At 33.7% G+C, this 15511-nt stretch overlaps 1 protein-coding gene across 1 annotated transcript in view; it reads left to right on the top strand.

Annotated features, from left to right (window-relative positions):
• NUP133 (nucleoporin 133) overlaps window positions 1-15511 on the top strand; it is a 36616-nt gene that overhangs the window by 447 nt on the left and 20658 nt on the right. The window contains exons 2-13 of the mRNA XM_085315487.1: window positions 2773-2891; window positions 3787-3890; window positions 4978-5085; window positions 6866-6997; window positions 8595-8765; window positions 9328-9483; window positions 9573-9643; window positions 10272-10419; window positions 11024-11171; window positions 11763-11920; window positions 12450-12541; window positions 13999-14162. Coding sequence (XP_085171613.1) covers window positions 2773-2891; window positions 3787-3890; window positions 4978-5085; window positions 6866-6997; window positions 8595-8765; window positions 9328-9483; window positions 9573-9643; window positions 10272-10419; window positions 11024-11171; window positions 11763-11920; window positions 12450-12541; window positions 13999-14162 — 1571 coding nt within the window. The remainder of the gene's footprint in view (window positions 1-2772; window positions 2892-3786; window positions 3891-4977; window positions 5086-6865; window positions 6998-8594; window positions 8766-9327; window positions 9484-9572; window positions 9644-10271; window positions 10420-11023; window positions 11172-11762; window positions 11921-12449; window positions 12542-13998; window positions 14163-15511) is intronic.

The raw sequence follows: 15511 nt of genomic DNA, 5'->3' as shown, positions 1-15511 counted from the left end.
TTTGGACTAAATGCGGGGTTCTCTGTTCCTGGGGTTCCTTAAGCTTCCATACTGACCTCGCCTGATGTACCCCTCTCCCTTGGGCCCATTGCTGCGAGGAGTCTGCTCCCCTTCCCTTCTGTTCCTCTTTCAGTCTCCTTCTGGGCATTCTTTCCGCTGCTCTTTCACAACAACCAGAACAGCTACATTTTGCCGCATGGATGCAAAAGGCATGGGCTGTAGTTTGTGTCATCTGCCACATTGTTCAGGGATGACTTGCTACTTGCTCGTTCGTTATTTCGGAAAAGATCCTGATTTTGTAGAGTTGTGGGGATCTCAACAGACTAGTCTCCCTCTTTACTGAGGTAAAGCAATACTTGTGTGCGGAGGTAACAGGGAATTGGACTAGTGATACAATGTAAGAAGTAGCATAATTTGAAAAAAAAAAAAAAAACAGATGTTTGGGCTGTAGGCCTCCTCCTTAAGTCTGACAAACAGAACTAAAAATGATAGACAGAAACAGAGGCTTTTAGTTCAGTAAAACCATTTGATTCAGATAACATTTTCCCCCAGGTGATCGCTTAACATCTACAAAATCAAAAGTAGTCTTAGCAAAGAAAGGCTTGACAAGTCATGGGGACTTTTCTGAAAGGAAAGAAGAAAATAGTATCCTTTGGTCTTGTGTAGCAGTGAGTAGTTAGTTATGTTTATCCTGTGGGTCAGTACTTCTACGAAGACATGCTTCTAACTGGATCTAACTAAAGGATTCTGCCTAAAAGCTCTTACTTTTTTCCCAAGTTCCAATAAAGATTAATAAAATAAAATAATAAAGATTTCATCTGTCTCTGCTAACCCTGCCTACAGCATTATTGTTTCCTGAATCTAATTTTATTGATTGTTTTCTCTTGGGATATATTGTAAGATATTCTGTATTGCTGATCATCCTTAAATCTCTCTTAGGTAGTTTTTCTGCAATATCCTTTTGAGATATGTGCATGTCAGGTCACCCTCATGTTCAAGAAGTGGACATGCTGTGTATTTATGTAGTACAGTAATGGTATTTTCTATTTTGCTTTTTATGTTRTATTTTACAATTCAGATTTCCTATTTGCGTGTTCTAAATAATACTGTACAATCAAGAAAGTTTGTCACTGTTTGTTTGGTTCCTTTTATGACTATACTGAACAGTTTAGATATTAGTACAGGTCCTACAGAATGGGGTATTTTCTTCTCCTCCTGTTAACTTTCCTGCATTGTATAAATCAACTTTCTTTTTCTATATTCTTTTTGTTTATTACTTTCTTTTAGACACAATTTAGTCTGCCATAAGACTCTTCCTCATCTCCTGCCAGCTTGCTTTCTTCAGGAACCTTTGATAGGGGATCTTTTTAAAAGCTTTTAGAAGATGTAAATCCTTAATATTGTCCAATTCATACTCACTGTTTTTTTCCTCAAAAAATTCTGATAGATCTGTCAGGCATGACTTTGCTGTACAAAAGGAAAAGGAAAAGAATAAAAATCACAGCTGTAACTAATCTATTTACTGATTTTTTTTTTCTGATTCACTCTGAAAGAGTTGACTTTACTAGTCTATAGTTTCTCAGATGCTCTCGGAACCTTTGTAGGATATTTGACACATTTTGTTCTTACAGTACCAAATTCTTACTGAAACATTTTATAGTTAAGTGGTTTTCTAGTTCTTTTATAGTTTTCAGGTAAAATATCATATGTTCAATATGTTTTACATATGTCTTATTAACATTTGAGTTTGAGGGTTCCTCAAATGTATCTCCAGTACAGGAGGAACATGGAAAAAATAAGCACCTCTGATTAGAAAGTAAATCATTCCCATTACACCCTTTTTGTCTCTGATTTCACATGAGTCAGAACTGAGTTAACTCAAACTGAATTAAAATAAGCCCCAAATCAGTTTCAGGGCTTCAGAATTACTTTTCTCAAAAGCAGCTATTTGTTGCTGAGATAAACAAGATGGCCCATTTTCAGTTCTGGGGGAACTTTTATGTCAGGTATTTAAATGGCACCTTTAGAACAAGGTGTCAGCCTAGTGTTATAGCTTTGTATCCTCTTTTGATATCTCACTTTGGAAAAATTATGCTACATTATTATTTCTGCTGGGGGAGAGGAAAGAGGAAAGTATCTTCTAAAAGCAGAGAAATCTTATCCACTTAATCACATTCAAAGGACAGGATGGACCTATGCCATTCCAGAGAGAGGAGGTGAGGGAAGATACAAAGCCGTTCTTTGAAATTATATTGAGAAACAAATAATAACTAAAACAGATAGAGTTGCAGTCACCAGTAAGAGAAGGGCACTATGAGCGTTTGCTGATGAGAGCTGTTAAGGATGTTCAAATTGTTGCATCATGTCTACTGCCATCAGAATTTGAGACGAAAAGAAGCCTAGCAGCAATGGAAAAACCTCTGCAAAGTTGCTTCTCCTGGTGTTGTAAATAGCTTCATGCTGTAGATAATCAGAATGCAGAGAAGTTGAAGAGTAGTTTTGTTAGTGTGAAGGAAAAAAATTTTGTAAAGAACTATTTTTGAATATAAGGGAATTTGATAACAGCTTAACAAAAGGCAAGCTAGTCACCAAATTACTGCTTCAGATTGTATCCCTGTGGAACACCATCTCTTTTGTTTTACAGAAGCAAGCCCATTTCATCATATCAATTTTTAAACCCAACAGATCCTAATGAAGTAAATGTATGTTGAAAATGCTGGAGAAACTATTGAAAACTAAGATTTCTGTGTTTTATTTATTTATTTATTTTAGAGCAACTCCTACCAGAGTTATACAGCATCCTTCAGCAAGTGACACTATTAACTATGATGTTAAGGCTTTTGGATCCTCTCTCCCTGTTAAAGTTATGGAAGCTCTAAAAAAGGCTGATGGTAAGAACTGAATTTATCTGTTATTTCCTCATGGAAATCTTGACAAATGACAGGAATGTTAACATGTTGTTGGTGCTGTTTAGAAGTTGACTTTGGAGCAGAAGATGAGGTGTTTGTGCCTTGATTTGAATCTAACTTGCTTAACTATGTAGTTGTTGTCATAGTAACACTCATAATGAGTATACTCTCTTAAGCAATATATTCTATAATTCAAGTTTGTTAAGAAAGCTAATAAAGTCTTTTGAGAAACTATGCTTGATGTTTTTTTCACGCTTTTTTATTTGTTTTGATTTAGTTCTATCCTAAATTGTGGATTCTCTTAATTGTTTTAAAAACACATACTTCAGCTCACTAAAGTAGATAGTTTATTTTAACTTCAGCTCATTCAATGATGATAAAACCAGCAAATAACAACAAAAAAATAGAACATTATTATCACTTCTTTAAAAAAAAAAACCTCAAAACGCTAATATAAAGTTTTCCCCAAGATCAAGAAATTCCTTGGTGTCCTCAGCATTTTTTATGTGTATTTACATTTTCCTTTTCTAATAAAGATGTAAGAAATCTAAACTCTGCATCTCTGTAATAGCTTTATAAATTCTACAGTAGTTTTAAGACAGTTTTTTATCTGACATAAGTTGATGTATTTGGACAACTTCTAGGATAGTCTTACTTCTCTGTGTCAAAAGTTAAGAGTTTATCAAATGGATTTTTAAACTATATTGAGCAATTGGACATTTTAACCAAATACATGGAAGTCCTAATGTAGAATTAAGATTTGATTAGAAAAAATATTTCTCTTTTTTTCTTATCAGAACAAAGATTTGTTGAATTTTAAGATTACTCTGCATTCTCTTCAAAATCTTAATGTCTTAAAAACTACTTTTTATTGTAGCTGATGACCACTTGAGTGTTAAAGTGGATGAAAGTGGATGGGCCTGGCTGGTCCATAAGGAGAGACTGATTATCTGGAAGATTGGTCAGTCTCCAGTTGCTAAGGTAAATGGAAGATCAAGATGGAAAAAATGTGTGTATACTTCATGCTAGCTGAAAAAATTTCTCATTTGTGTTATTTAAAGCCAGGGTTTCTTTATGAGTTGGAGTTTGTCAGTTTTCCTCCTGGGTTGCTACAAAGTCATTCTAACAACTGAAATACAAGTTTTTAAGGGAGTTTAACTTTTCCGTGTGACACTCTTCATTTTTAATTGTCAGTTTAACACAAAGGTAAATTCCTTGCATTTTAATACGTATCTCTTATGTTAAATAGATATGCCAAAGTTTTTTCTAGTTGTAAACTAGCTAATATAATAGCTATTATACCAATACAGATTGGTTTAAGTAATACTGTGACTGATTTTCATCTTGTCAAAAAATCTTTAACTTTTTAATTTTAGCTATGCTAAATATATGTTTTGTTTAGATTTCTTATATCAACAAAGTGTTTTTCCCTAGGCAGTATTTTTCTTAGTAACATTACAGTGTATAACAAGTATGATCAGAAGGACCTTGTATTTATCAAATCAATAATCTTCTGATTATTACAATAGATGTTAATTATACAACTTCCACACTTGCAGTAGTGTGTCAGGTATGTGCATTCTGGCATTTGTAGAAGCTCTTCAAGTCATTAAGGCGCCTTTTTTTTTTCTTTTTTTTTCTTTTTTTTGAGCGATTTACTTTGTTGGAAGGAGAGTTCTTCTCTCTGCAGTCTTTTAATACCAACTGGGCTTTCTCAAGCACTTTCAGTTTAATTTTGTTTTTCTGTCTTGTCTATTATATTGTGTTCAGCAGCATCCAGGTAATTGCACATCTGAAAGAGAAATAATTCAAAATTATAGTGTTGTAAGAAACACAAATAACAAACGAAAAGCAATTTTGTTTGAAAATGTATAAGCAGATGTTTCATAGCTGTCTGCTGACTGTGACAATCTTGCTGAAAATCTTGTGTGACATTCTTTTGGGCCTCCAGCATAGTGTCTAGGGTAGCTTAAAATCAGTTTTTAGCAAGATTAGGAAGTCTCTAGACCTCGTGGGACAGGAATAATTTCTTCAGTCACATATTTATAATTACACGTCTTTCTTACAGTTATCTCTGTGCAAGGAACTGCAGCTGCCACCTAGTGACTTCCAGTGGACTTCTTGTTTAGCAGCTATATCTTTCCTCAGTTCCTCAGGCGAAGCACCTTCTCTCCAGGTGATCTACCTTTAATTTTAATGTTTAAAAATAGTTTCAGTGTCACTTCAAATATATTCTATTTTATCAAGTATTTATTTGAAAATTGTGCACTCTGTGTTGTAACATATATTAGAAAACTCAAGATTGTTATCTTTTAGTAAATATGTTTGAAATAAACAGAATCCTACTAGTCTTTTGAAATTATACCATTTACATGTAATTAGGATCAGATTAAATTATATGTCATCTGAGGATTACTTAGGATGCTTTCATAACAAACAAAAATATAATAGATTATTTTGTTAACTAACATCAGGAAAATGAAATTCAGTACAAGCAAGTGCCTTTTAAATACGTGCTGCCTGAAGAAGTTGTTCAGCTTTGTTTTAACTCTGAATACATGTAGCTGAAAAGTGAAAACCATCACCTTTCCTTGGCTAGTGTTTATAAGGAAACATCGGAAGAAAAGTGATTTATCTGTCTTCAATGATTACTTTGCTAAATGTTTTTTCTTTCTGTGCTGTGTTAGAGGATAAGGATTCAAGATCAACTGTTTTTTTTCTGGAAGGGTGCTAATGTGTTTGTTACTGTCATTCATGAAGAAATGAAGCTTTCATTTTCAGCTTATGCGTACTTTTCAGTTAATATATACAGTTAATATATGCAGTGCTCTAATAAAACTAGATGAGTTGTCATTGGAAGGAAGAAGAATCACGAAATAGGTAATAGGATCTTTTCTTCTTTCTTGTCATTGTGTTAGACTTCCAGATGATGAAAAACAATCATAATGTCTAGTGATTAGCTCAGACTTCTTTAAATAGTGTGTGACTTGATCATACTCGAAGTATAAGAGAAGGTAATATAACTAAATCAAGATTTTTAATATTTTTAACAGCTTTTGAGCCATGTGTGGATACAGTGACTTTATGGAGTAGAAAAATTAATGGTAGAAAATATTTCAGTCAAATGAAAAATATTAAGTAATCAAAGGGCAGAAATCACCAAGGACAATTCATTTTTATATATTTATATATATATATATATATATTTATATATATATATATTTTTTTTAATTGTGATGTCGATTAGCCAATCGCTTTCCTTTTTGCAGGTCTGTAGCCAAAAATCAGTTAGAAAACTCTGAGGAGCTCAATAACAGCTCCAAGCTACAGTTCCTCTATTGTTCTGTGGTATTCAACAACCGGTTGATTAAGTACAATGCTTTCTGTATAAATCTTTACTTGAACACAGTCTTTTGCATCATTCTTTGAATTTGGTCTTTGGGTGATTTCCTGAGTGAGAAACCCTAAAATATAGACATATTGTGTGCTTATGTTCTGAACTGTATGTTTCTGTAAAGAAAATAAGCACTGTATAATTTGATGTTTCTCTTAATGACTCTAGATCAGTTTATTTCTTAAAATATAGTCTACATTTTAAGTCTCCTGTGGTAGCTTACAACAGTGATTCTGCATCTAGAACTCTCCACAGATTCTGTTTTATCTTGCATCTGTAAATCTTTTTTGCTTCATTACCAGGAACAGAAATAGTAAATATATAATTGTTAGTAAAATAAGGAAGTATAACTGTCTCAGTTATGTTCCCAGCACCTACTGTTACGTTATAGAATCATCCCTCTATTCAGCTCTAGGTTTATCGGTGTGCATCCATATGTATTTACCGCTTTTGTTGTGTTAGTCACCCAAAATCTAGCTATGTAAAACAACATAATTTATTTAAAGCTGCAGTCTAATTATTATTATCTTGCATGTTCTGTTAATTGTTTTGTCACCTCAAGTCTTTGGCAATAATGGTTGCTACCAGTGAAGGTACTATACGCTACTGGCCCAATCTTGTGCATGAAGGTTCCTACACAGAAACTTTTACAGACTTTGGAGGCTCTCTGTGCAGTTTCCTAACAGCAGTGAAGGTACAGTACAATAAGATTTATTTTAAAAGTACTGCTTTAATTGCTAACTTAAAAATAAAAAAGAGTATGTGGAGCATACTGACCTAAATCTCCATTAAATATTGCAAAGGAAACTATCAGACATTCTAAGGAGTAATTTTAGAGACTGTATGAGTGTAATGATACTAAGTATTAAGCACTGATGAGTGTTTGTCATAAATACTGTTGTTAAAGCCAGGGAGATATGCAGGACTGAACCACAAGGTTATTAATGGAATTGATTTGTTGTTTTAACCTATGAGGATGGTCAGTATTACTACAGTGATTACTTCCAGTGGTAGAAGTCCTGCTAACACAAAAACAAAGGCAAATACTTTATCTGAATTCTTATAAATTCTATTTTCGTTGCTGATGTGCCGAACTGTGAAAGACTTTCAGTAGAGAATATATCAAAAATTCAGCATATATTACAGTATCTGTCATCTCCAAAATTATATTACCAGTTTTATTTTGTCTCATGACCTTTTCAGCAAGTCATCGTAACATCCACTCTTCACGTCCTGTATTATTATCTTTCATTATAAATATTATTTTAGGAGCTCAGAAAGACAATAATAATAATTAATTTCCTAAGGCTTTCAAGATGTTAAGAAACCTTGTATGAATCTACCCTAGTAGAGCTGGATTGTGCCCTAGTTTCAGATATCAAGTTGGAAGAAAGCAGCTGGGAACATTGGGATGAATGTGAGTCCAGAGCTAGAGGAACACTTGTTTATGGCACAATTTAATCGTTGATATAAAGCTGCATTATTCCATGTATGACAACTGTGCTTAATTTGTCTTCCTGTCTCTGGACAGACTAGTTCAAATCTTTAGTATAACTTTTATATGGTATGATTAATAAAACTTTGCTGGTATTTGTTCTGTGAACAGTTCCTGTAGAGAAAAACAGTTCTTTCAGCAACTGTCTAGCCATTACCATTTATTTTGATTCTTCTTTCCATGGCATCTCTTACTGGCTTCATATACCACTTTATAGCAATGTTTACAAATGACTATTGGTGTTACTGCCAGCCTTCCAGCATTAGTTGGCTTTGTTTGTTTTTGAAGATAGGAGCAATGTTTTTACTCTGTGTTAGTGTAGCAGCTAGTCTAATAGAATTTATATTTATGCAAAAATCGACAAGCATTTCAAGGTGCAGATGAAATTTAAACCTTATCTCTCAGACAGTAGATCTCCATTTTCTAATAGCTGTCTTTTTTTCACCCCTGGAAAATAGCATTTTCTGGTAGCATCTGGGAGATGTTTTAGAACTGTAAGTTTGACTAGCAGCCATTGTATGTTATTCTTATAAAGGTCTTTTTTATTATTTTAGAATCACGTTTATGAAATGTATATGACAGGTGCCTGAAAGAGAAAACATGTTAATTTGTTGTCACAGTACCCTCTTCAGGAAGTGTTATATACATTTGCCTTGTTTGCCTTGTATTTTGTTCTTGTTTTGTCTTTTTTTTTCTGATGAGCTAGCATAGAGAGTTTTGGCTGATAGTAATACACTTGTTGCAGAAATGTGATTTTTTTTTTCTTTTCTTGTTAACTGCTTTTTCTTTTTGTTAGGGAGGAAGCTTTATTTTATCTTCTTTCAGAGGCCAACTAGTTCGACTGATACCAGACAGTTCTGGCAAGATTCATCAGCATGCCCTGCCACAGGGTCAGGGCATGTTTTCTGGAATTGGTCGAAAAGTTTCTTCCCTTCTGGGTATTTTGTCTCCTGGCAATGATACTGCGGTAAGCTTGAAAAACATTCATATAATAATTACTTTAAATATTTAGGGTCCTATGTTCTTATTTCTGGCCTCAATATTTAGGAAAGGAAGAAGAAAAGACTGAGAAAGATGGAAACCAAATTTGTAACAAATTTGTTGAATGGAGAATACAGACTTACTCTTTAGATCTAAATAGAAGGAGACTTTAAAGCAGTAATACTTCCTATAGAGTATTCAGTCTTGCCTCTTTCTCGTAATAGCCTTAGTGTTATCTGAAGAAACTAGCAGTAGCCTGTACATTTACTTTTCTGATATAGGGTTGTCAAGGGTTGGAGATTGAGTTGAGCTTTTTAAACTGATTTTGCAGAAGCTGCGAGGGAGCATGAGAAACTCTTATTGTGGACGTTCCTATATCTACAAAGTATGATTTCTCTTGAAAATTATGATAATATTTATATCTTGTAATTTAATTTTGTAGGCTGCCAAAGTAAGTGATTTTATGTGGACTAAGAATGCATATAGGCTGTTGTGTCCAAAGTAAGACTGTGCTTTAACTTTTTGATGTATACTCTTCTTAAATCCAGATTTCTAGTGTTCTTTGGGATAAAGAAAGGTCAAACTTTTATATGCTAACAAGTTCAAACCTAAGCAAATGGGAGATTGATGATTCATCAGAACGTTATATTTTCAGTTGGGATATCAACAGAATCCTTAAGGAACATGTTACGGATGCAATTTGGGTAAGAGCCAGCTCATCTGAAAATGCTTTTATTTTTTTATGAGTAGCCTACACATATATAATTAAAAGCTAGATGTATTATTTTTGTAGGGTTCTGAGAGTAACTATGAAGATATTAAAGGGGGAGTCAATGTACAGTACATGGATTTGCAGCAAAATCGGTAAGCAAGTATACCTGCATCTGGTAAGACATGTATCAGACAAATATGTTCTGGTTTTTTGCAGAGCTTTCTGCATAAGTAATTGGAATTATAGTTTACTTGAGTGCCAGTGTTGATTTAAAAAGAAAAAAAGCATGTCACATTAAGGCATAAGTTATTTTATGCTTCATGCTATTGTTATCTCTTTAGTATTACAAATTCTTTAGAAGAGTAGAAGGAGCTATTCTTAGGTAATGTAATTTTGTCAAATTTGGTTGTTGTTGGCTTTTGTTTCATTCCTTCATTCCCCACCCTCTTGTTTTGGTATTATGAAGACAGCAGGTAACCAGTTGTAATTTTTGTTGTAGAAAGGATTCTCTATACCTGCTGAATCTCTTGTATTTATGATTTAATTACATAAAATTGCAACAACTGTATCATTTTATTTCAGTTTTGTATGGCATGTGAATACTGTCAAAACAATAAAACAACATAAAAGAACAAATAATAAACTCAGTTGAGAAGATGAGTACTGTTATATTGGAAAATATCTATGATTGTACTCAAATGCCTGTTTACTGAGTAATAATGTTTGAGCAGGTAAAATAATTAGTAATCTCTCAAGGATGTGATATTTTTGGTTGCATAGTGATGGACTGGTGATACTTGCTGCAGCATGGCATCCCGGAGATCGCCCATGTCTTGTGTACTACACTCTGATAACAGTAGAAGATAAAGGCTTTCAGATGTCTGATGATGTTGTAGTGGAGGTCACGCAATATAATCCGTCTTTTCAGGTATGCAAATGAAGGCTCTAAAACCAAACAAGGAAAACTCAGTGTTTTTAAAATATTCCTGTAGGTAAATCAGCTATCAGACTTTCTCTAATCAGGTTCTCTGCTTTAAAATTGCTCTGGAAATATGTATTGACAGTATTCTGAGGAAAACTTATGAGGAAATCAATTTAAGACAGATCGCAGACTCCAGTGAATGTAATAACTGGACAGTAAATTAGGAGACGTGTATTTTGATCATTACTAGACAGATGGTTTGCTAGGAAGGGAGGACAAATCAACTGTCCTCCACCAATGGTATGTTTTTAAATTGAATCTTATGATGAAAGGAGTGTACATGAATTATAGAATAATTAGTTTGCATTGAATAATTGTTTACTTTCCTACCATGTGAAATTAGTGAGAGTTTACTATATAGGGAAGAAAAACAACAGATTTTAAATATTTAGGGCAAATGAAAAGTGGTTTTTGTTATGATACATAAGCATATATACCTGTTGTTAAAAATTAAAACAGACTAACATTTTAAATGCTGACCTGAGTTACCTAGAYGTTTGTTTAAGGTTTTTATTACGTGTGTGATGTTGTTTATATTCAACACTTTCAGTCAGAAGAGGAACTGACTTGCTGTCTGGTAGTCCCAGACTACTTTAGCCATGCTGCTTACCTTTATAAGGAAGATGAAATGTTTGCTTGCTCCACTGGAACTGGAAGAATTTCTTTACCACAGGAGAAGATCATACTTGGCATACAAGGTAATGTGCAGTTAAAAAAAAATCGTATTTCATGGATACTTTTCAATTAAATGTATTCATCTTGTTTAGATTTCTCAGTGTGTTTTCTATGACTCCTTAGTTTAAAGAAATCCACTTAACTCAAAATAAAGCTTGAGATGGAATAACAAAAAGCAGTTAGCATTCAGAAAGCTCTAATTTTTTTTTTCTTACTCATGCAGGCATTTTATTAGCTAGCATATTTGCTTGCTAAGCATTATCCTGCCAAGATCAGTTTATGAAGTAGTTTGAATAAACTAGGCATGTTGTTATTATCTGGTCCTTGACCTTCAGAAGTGTCTTCCTCCAATGGACACACAGATAGGTCCTATTAACATAGAATCTGAATTCAACTGAATCTTGATGTTAGTTTTTAACTTACAGTATCTGGAAATATGCACTGTGAGTAGCAGATATTGTCCATGGTTTTAGTAAGTCAGGTGCTTCTGTAAGGATTATTGTTGGTTACTTCATGATAAAATTTAATGAATGCCTGTAACACGGTGTCGTATTTTGATCTTCAATTGTTCTTGCATTTATGTGCCTTTATTGTTTTGTTTTTTGTCGTCTTAGGAGATAGCATTTTAGGAGCAGGTTCTTGCACTGGCCTTCCCATCTTCTTTGCCAAAAAAAGTGGGCTTATCACCATATTGTCTAGGGAAAATGTCTCTGTGCTTCCGGAAGACCTTGAAGATTCCCTCTCCTCTTCTGTTGCTGGACTTAACAGTGAGGTAATGGTTTGATTTTTTTTTTTTTGTGTGTGTGTGTGTTCTTTTTTGTGTTTTGTTTTATTTTTAACTAAGGGCAGAAATAACATATTAGTCTTGCAGTTTTGTCCTTTCACTTTGGAAAACTTAATTTTTTGAGTTTTAGTTTTTTAAGTAGAAATTCAAACACTTTCAATGAAGACAGTTTTCAAAACACAAGAGATGTTACAACATCTGTGGTTATTGAGGGAGTTGTTTGTTTTTAATTTGTTTGTTTTGAAATTGAAATGTTTATGAAATTGAGAGTTTTTAGGATAAGTGTATCACTGGATGTCATTAGACCAGATAGAACATTGATTTGGATTTGTGAAAACAAATTTTGCATAACTTTTGCAGATTGTGTGTGAATTTTACTGATATTCTTGAGGTCAAACTATAATAAAAAATCATTTCCTGTTGGTGTCTTTAAATCTGTGTTACTTAGTTTTTTCTTTTGTTCCATAATAAAACCTTATATATATCTTTCAGCCTAAGTTTTTACTTTGCATTTCAGAGTCCTGCTTTTGATGCAAACAATAGGATAGAAATTACAGCCCAAGAAGATAAGACTAAATTATTGAAAGCAGCTTTTCTACAGTACTGCAGGTAGAAATTACGCTTCATTTTTGAGGCATAACTCGTTTGCTCTTCTTAAAAGCACGTTAGTATACTTCAGTAAGAGATTGTCTTGATAAAGATACTCTTGTGCTGTTTAATTAAAGTTGTTTTAATGATATCCACACATCTTTATTTGAAAAGTGTAGACATATGTTAAGCTAGTGGAAAAAGTGATAAATGCTAGAAAGGAGCAAGCTTTCATAATCTGAATACCTTTAAGCTTGTGCTGCCAGATGTTATATTACTGCTGGTGGAACCATTTTAAATTTTGTTATTTTAGTTTCTCTATTTTCTTAGTAAATAGCATTTTGTTAAAAATAAGCATCTTTTTCCTGTTCTTCCTCATTTTTATTTACATACTTATTTTCAGTAGTACCTTGAAGGATACTTTATTACCATGTTTATTGCTGTGAATATATCTAGCATCGCAGAATTGTGGCAAGGTGATTTTTTTTTATTTATTTATTTTTTTAAGTTTGACTGATATAGGTGGAAAAAACAGATACTTCTGTGGAGAGTGGGAAGAAATACATTGTTCTTTAAAACAGCATGATTAAAACAGGCTTACTGTTGGGATATATGGAATGACTCTGAAGGAACTGCTGTTGCTAAATGAGCGATATAAACAAAAGAACCAGAGAGGCAAGAAGATAAACAGAACTGCAGACTAGATTATTTATATAATTAATAGATTTAATAGATACTAGTAATTATACAAATAATTACTAGATTAATAATATAAATTCAGGGAGATTATTTTCAATATCATATTAAAGACATTAATATTTCCAACATTAGTTTATGGATTTGAATTAATCTTGTTAGTTGGGCTACTATAATTTTTAGTCACTAAATCAAGTCAGTGCTTTTTGTGGCTGTTGCATGGTTTTTACATGTAACACTGCTGCGCGTATGCTAATGCACATAGTAGCATATGAAGCACAATTTAACACCTTGAAAGTTTAAAGAGCATTTGAATGCTTATTGCTCTTTTATTTACTGACCTGAGTAGAAGCTGCAGGATTCTCTGAAACTACAGAAAATGAGAATAATGCATTATATTCGCCAATATGTTTTCCCCAAAACTTTTACTCTGTTGCCATTAGTGGGAGGAATTACATGTGGTCTTGAAGTAATTTTACAGAAAGCAGTAGATGTTCAGTGGCTTAGCTAATGGACATTCCATATAGAGAATTAAACCTGAAACTTTTCTCTTAAAAAGAATAAAACAAAAAGTGATTTCAAAAACTTTACTGGGTTGGACTTTTTGAAAAAGCAGAATACCTTTTATCTATATTTAATTTAAAGATACTCCAGACAGTGTTGGGTGATTATAATCTGCAGCATTTCACAAAAAGAATCACAGGAAACGCTGCAAATTGAGTAGCTTTTTCTCTATATCCTCTCTATAGTTTTGTTTTACTTAGCTTGTATTTTTATTTCAGGAAAGATATTGTCAGTGCACAAAGCATGGTAATTGAGCTGTTTCCAAGTAATGCAGATCTGGATTCTGATACTGAACTGGATAGAGCAGTGACTCAGATTAGTGTGGACCTAATGGATGATTACCCTGCCTCTGATCCAAGATGGGCTGAATCTGTACCTGAAGGTAAAGATGATGGTATTTGGGGGCTTTTGTGAAAAGCTGTATGTAGTACTGTGGGTAAAATTCTAATATAAATCTTGCTAAGAATGCATAGATGCCTCTTACTCTTCTCCTCCAACTAAGTCTATTTCAGAAAGGCTAAACAATGCATCTGATGAGACTGCCAGATAAAATTGCAGTCTACTGTGGTAGGTTCTTACCTTCACATAGTAGTACAAACAGCAAAGAAAATGCCTATTTTGAGGAGGGAACTTTGTACAAGGACCAAAAGTGCTACTTCACCATTTCACATGATTCCTGGGATAGATCTAAATGTTCTTCTACAAATAGATATGTTAAAAGAAAGGGTTTAATTGCTTAAACTGAGCCCTTTGTTAACATGATTGCACAGCTTCTGATAGGCTTAGGTTCTGGGCAGAATGAGACCCTATCTTTGTGGGGTGTAGATACTTGTGTCTGCCTGCAAGAGGACTAGATAAACTTATTTTAGAAGTATTTGTTGTAGGTAAAGGATTAAAGCAGCCACAGTTTCAGTGAGATACTTTTTTATATGTGCTTCCCTGTCTCTTATCAACATGCTAGCTTGAAAATGTCCCCAAGACCTCCATGGCAGTAGTCATCAGTGACTACGCAGAGACCCACTTTGAAAATGCGTATGGGAAATATATATGGATGGATAACACTTGTTGCTGTTTTTTTTGCCTAGCAGCTGGTTTGGGACTGTCAAGCATCAAGTCATTAGTATTTTCTGCACCTTAATTTCATCACAATTCAGCAGCTTATCTATGTTTATTTCCAAGAAGCCATGAACTTGATTCAGCAAGAAATAGTCTTGTGAATTTTGCTTGCAATAATAGTTCTTTAGAGTCTCGTGTCTTAGCAGTCTTCTAGTTTAGAGCAGATACTGAATTCTAAAGTAGGGAAATAACTCTGGCTCTAGAGAACTCAACTGAGGTGACAAACACATGGATACTGATGAGGAAGCTTTTGTCATGCTTACTGGCTTCTTAAGGGACCTGATTGTTCTGGGAAGAAATGTTAACTCGATTGGTCTGAAGAGGAAGAAAGAGCAATGGTAGGCAACCGTTTGTGGTGGTCAGTATAATTATGTAGGCATCTTTAGAGACAGTTGAAAATTATGCCTGAATGCCTAAACTACACACTTCTTTTTGTGGTAGCTGTGGTCTAGGACATAATAAATTCTGTAACAGCAAATCCACAATCTGAATTTTCCAAAACTTGAATAAGATGTTAAGCTGCTTTTTAGCAACATGATTTCATCAGTGCTTCAGAATAGATATGCTGATCTAAAGACTCTCTCTCTCTTTTTTTTTTTTTTTTTTTTTTTTTTT

Source organism: Rhea americana, unplaced genomic scaffold, assembly GCF_003343005.1.
Source record: "Rhea americana isolate MKP2758 unplaced genomic scaffold, rheAme1 scaffold_43, whole genome shotgun sequence".
NCBI classification, from domain to species: domain Eukaryota; kingdom Metazoa; phylum Chordata; class Aves; order Rheiformes; family Rheidae; genus Rhea; species Rhea americana.
This window is presented reverse-complemented; position numbering and strand designations above follow the sequence as displayed.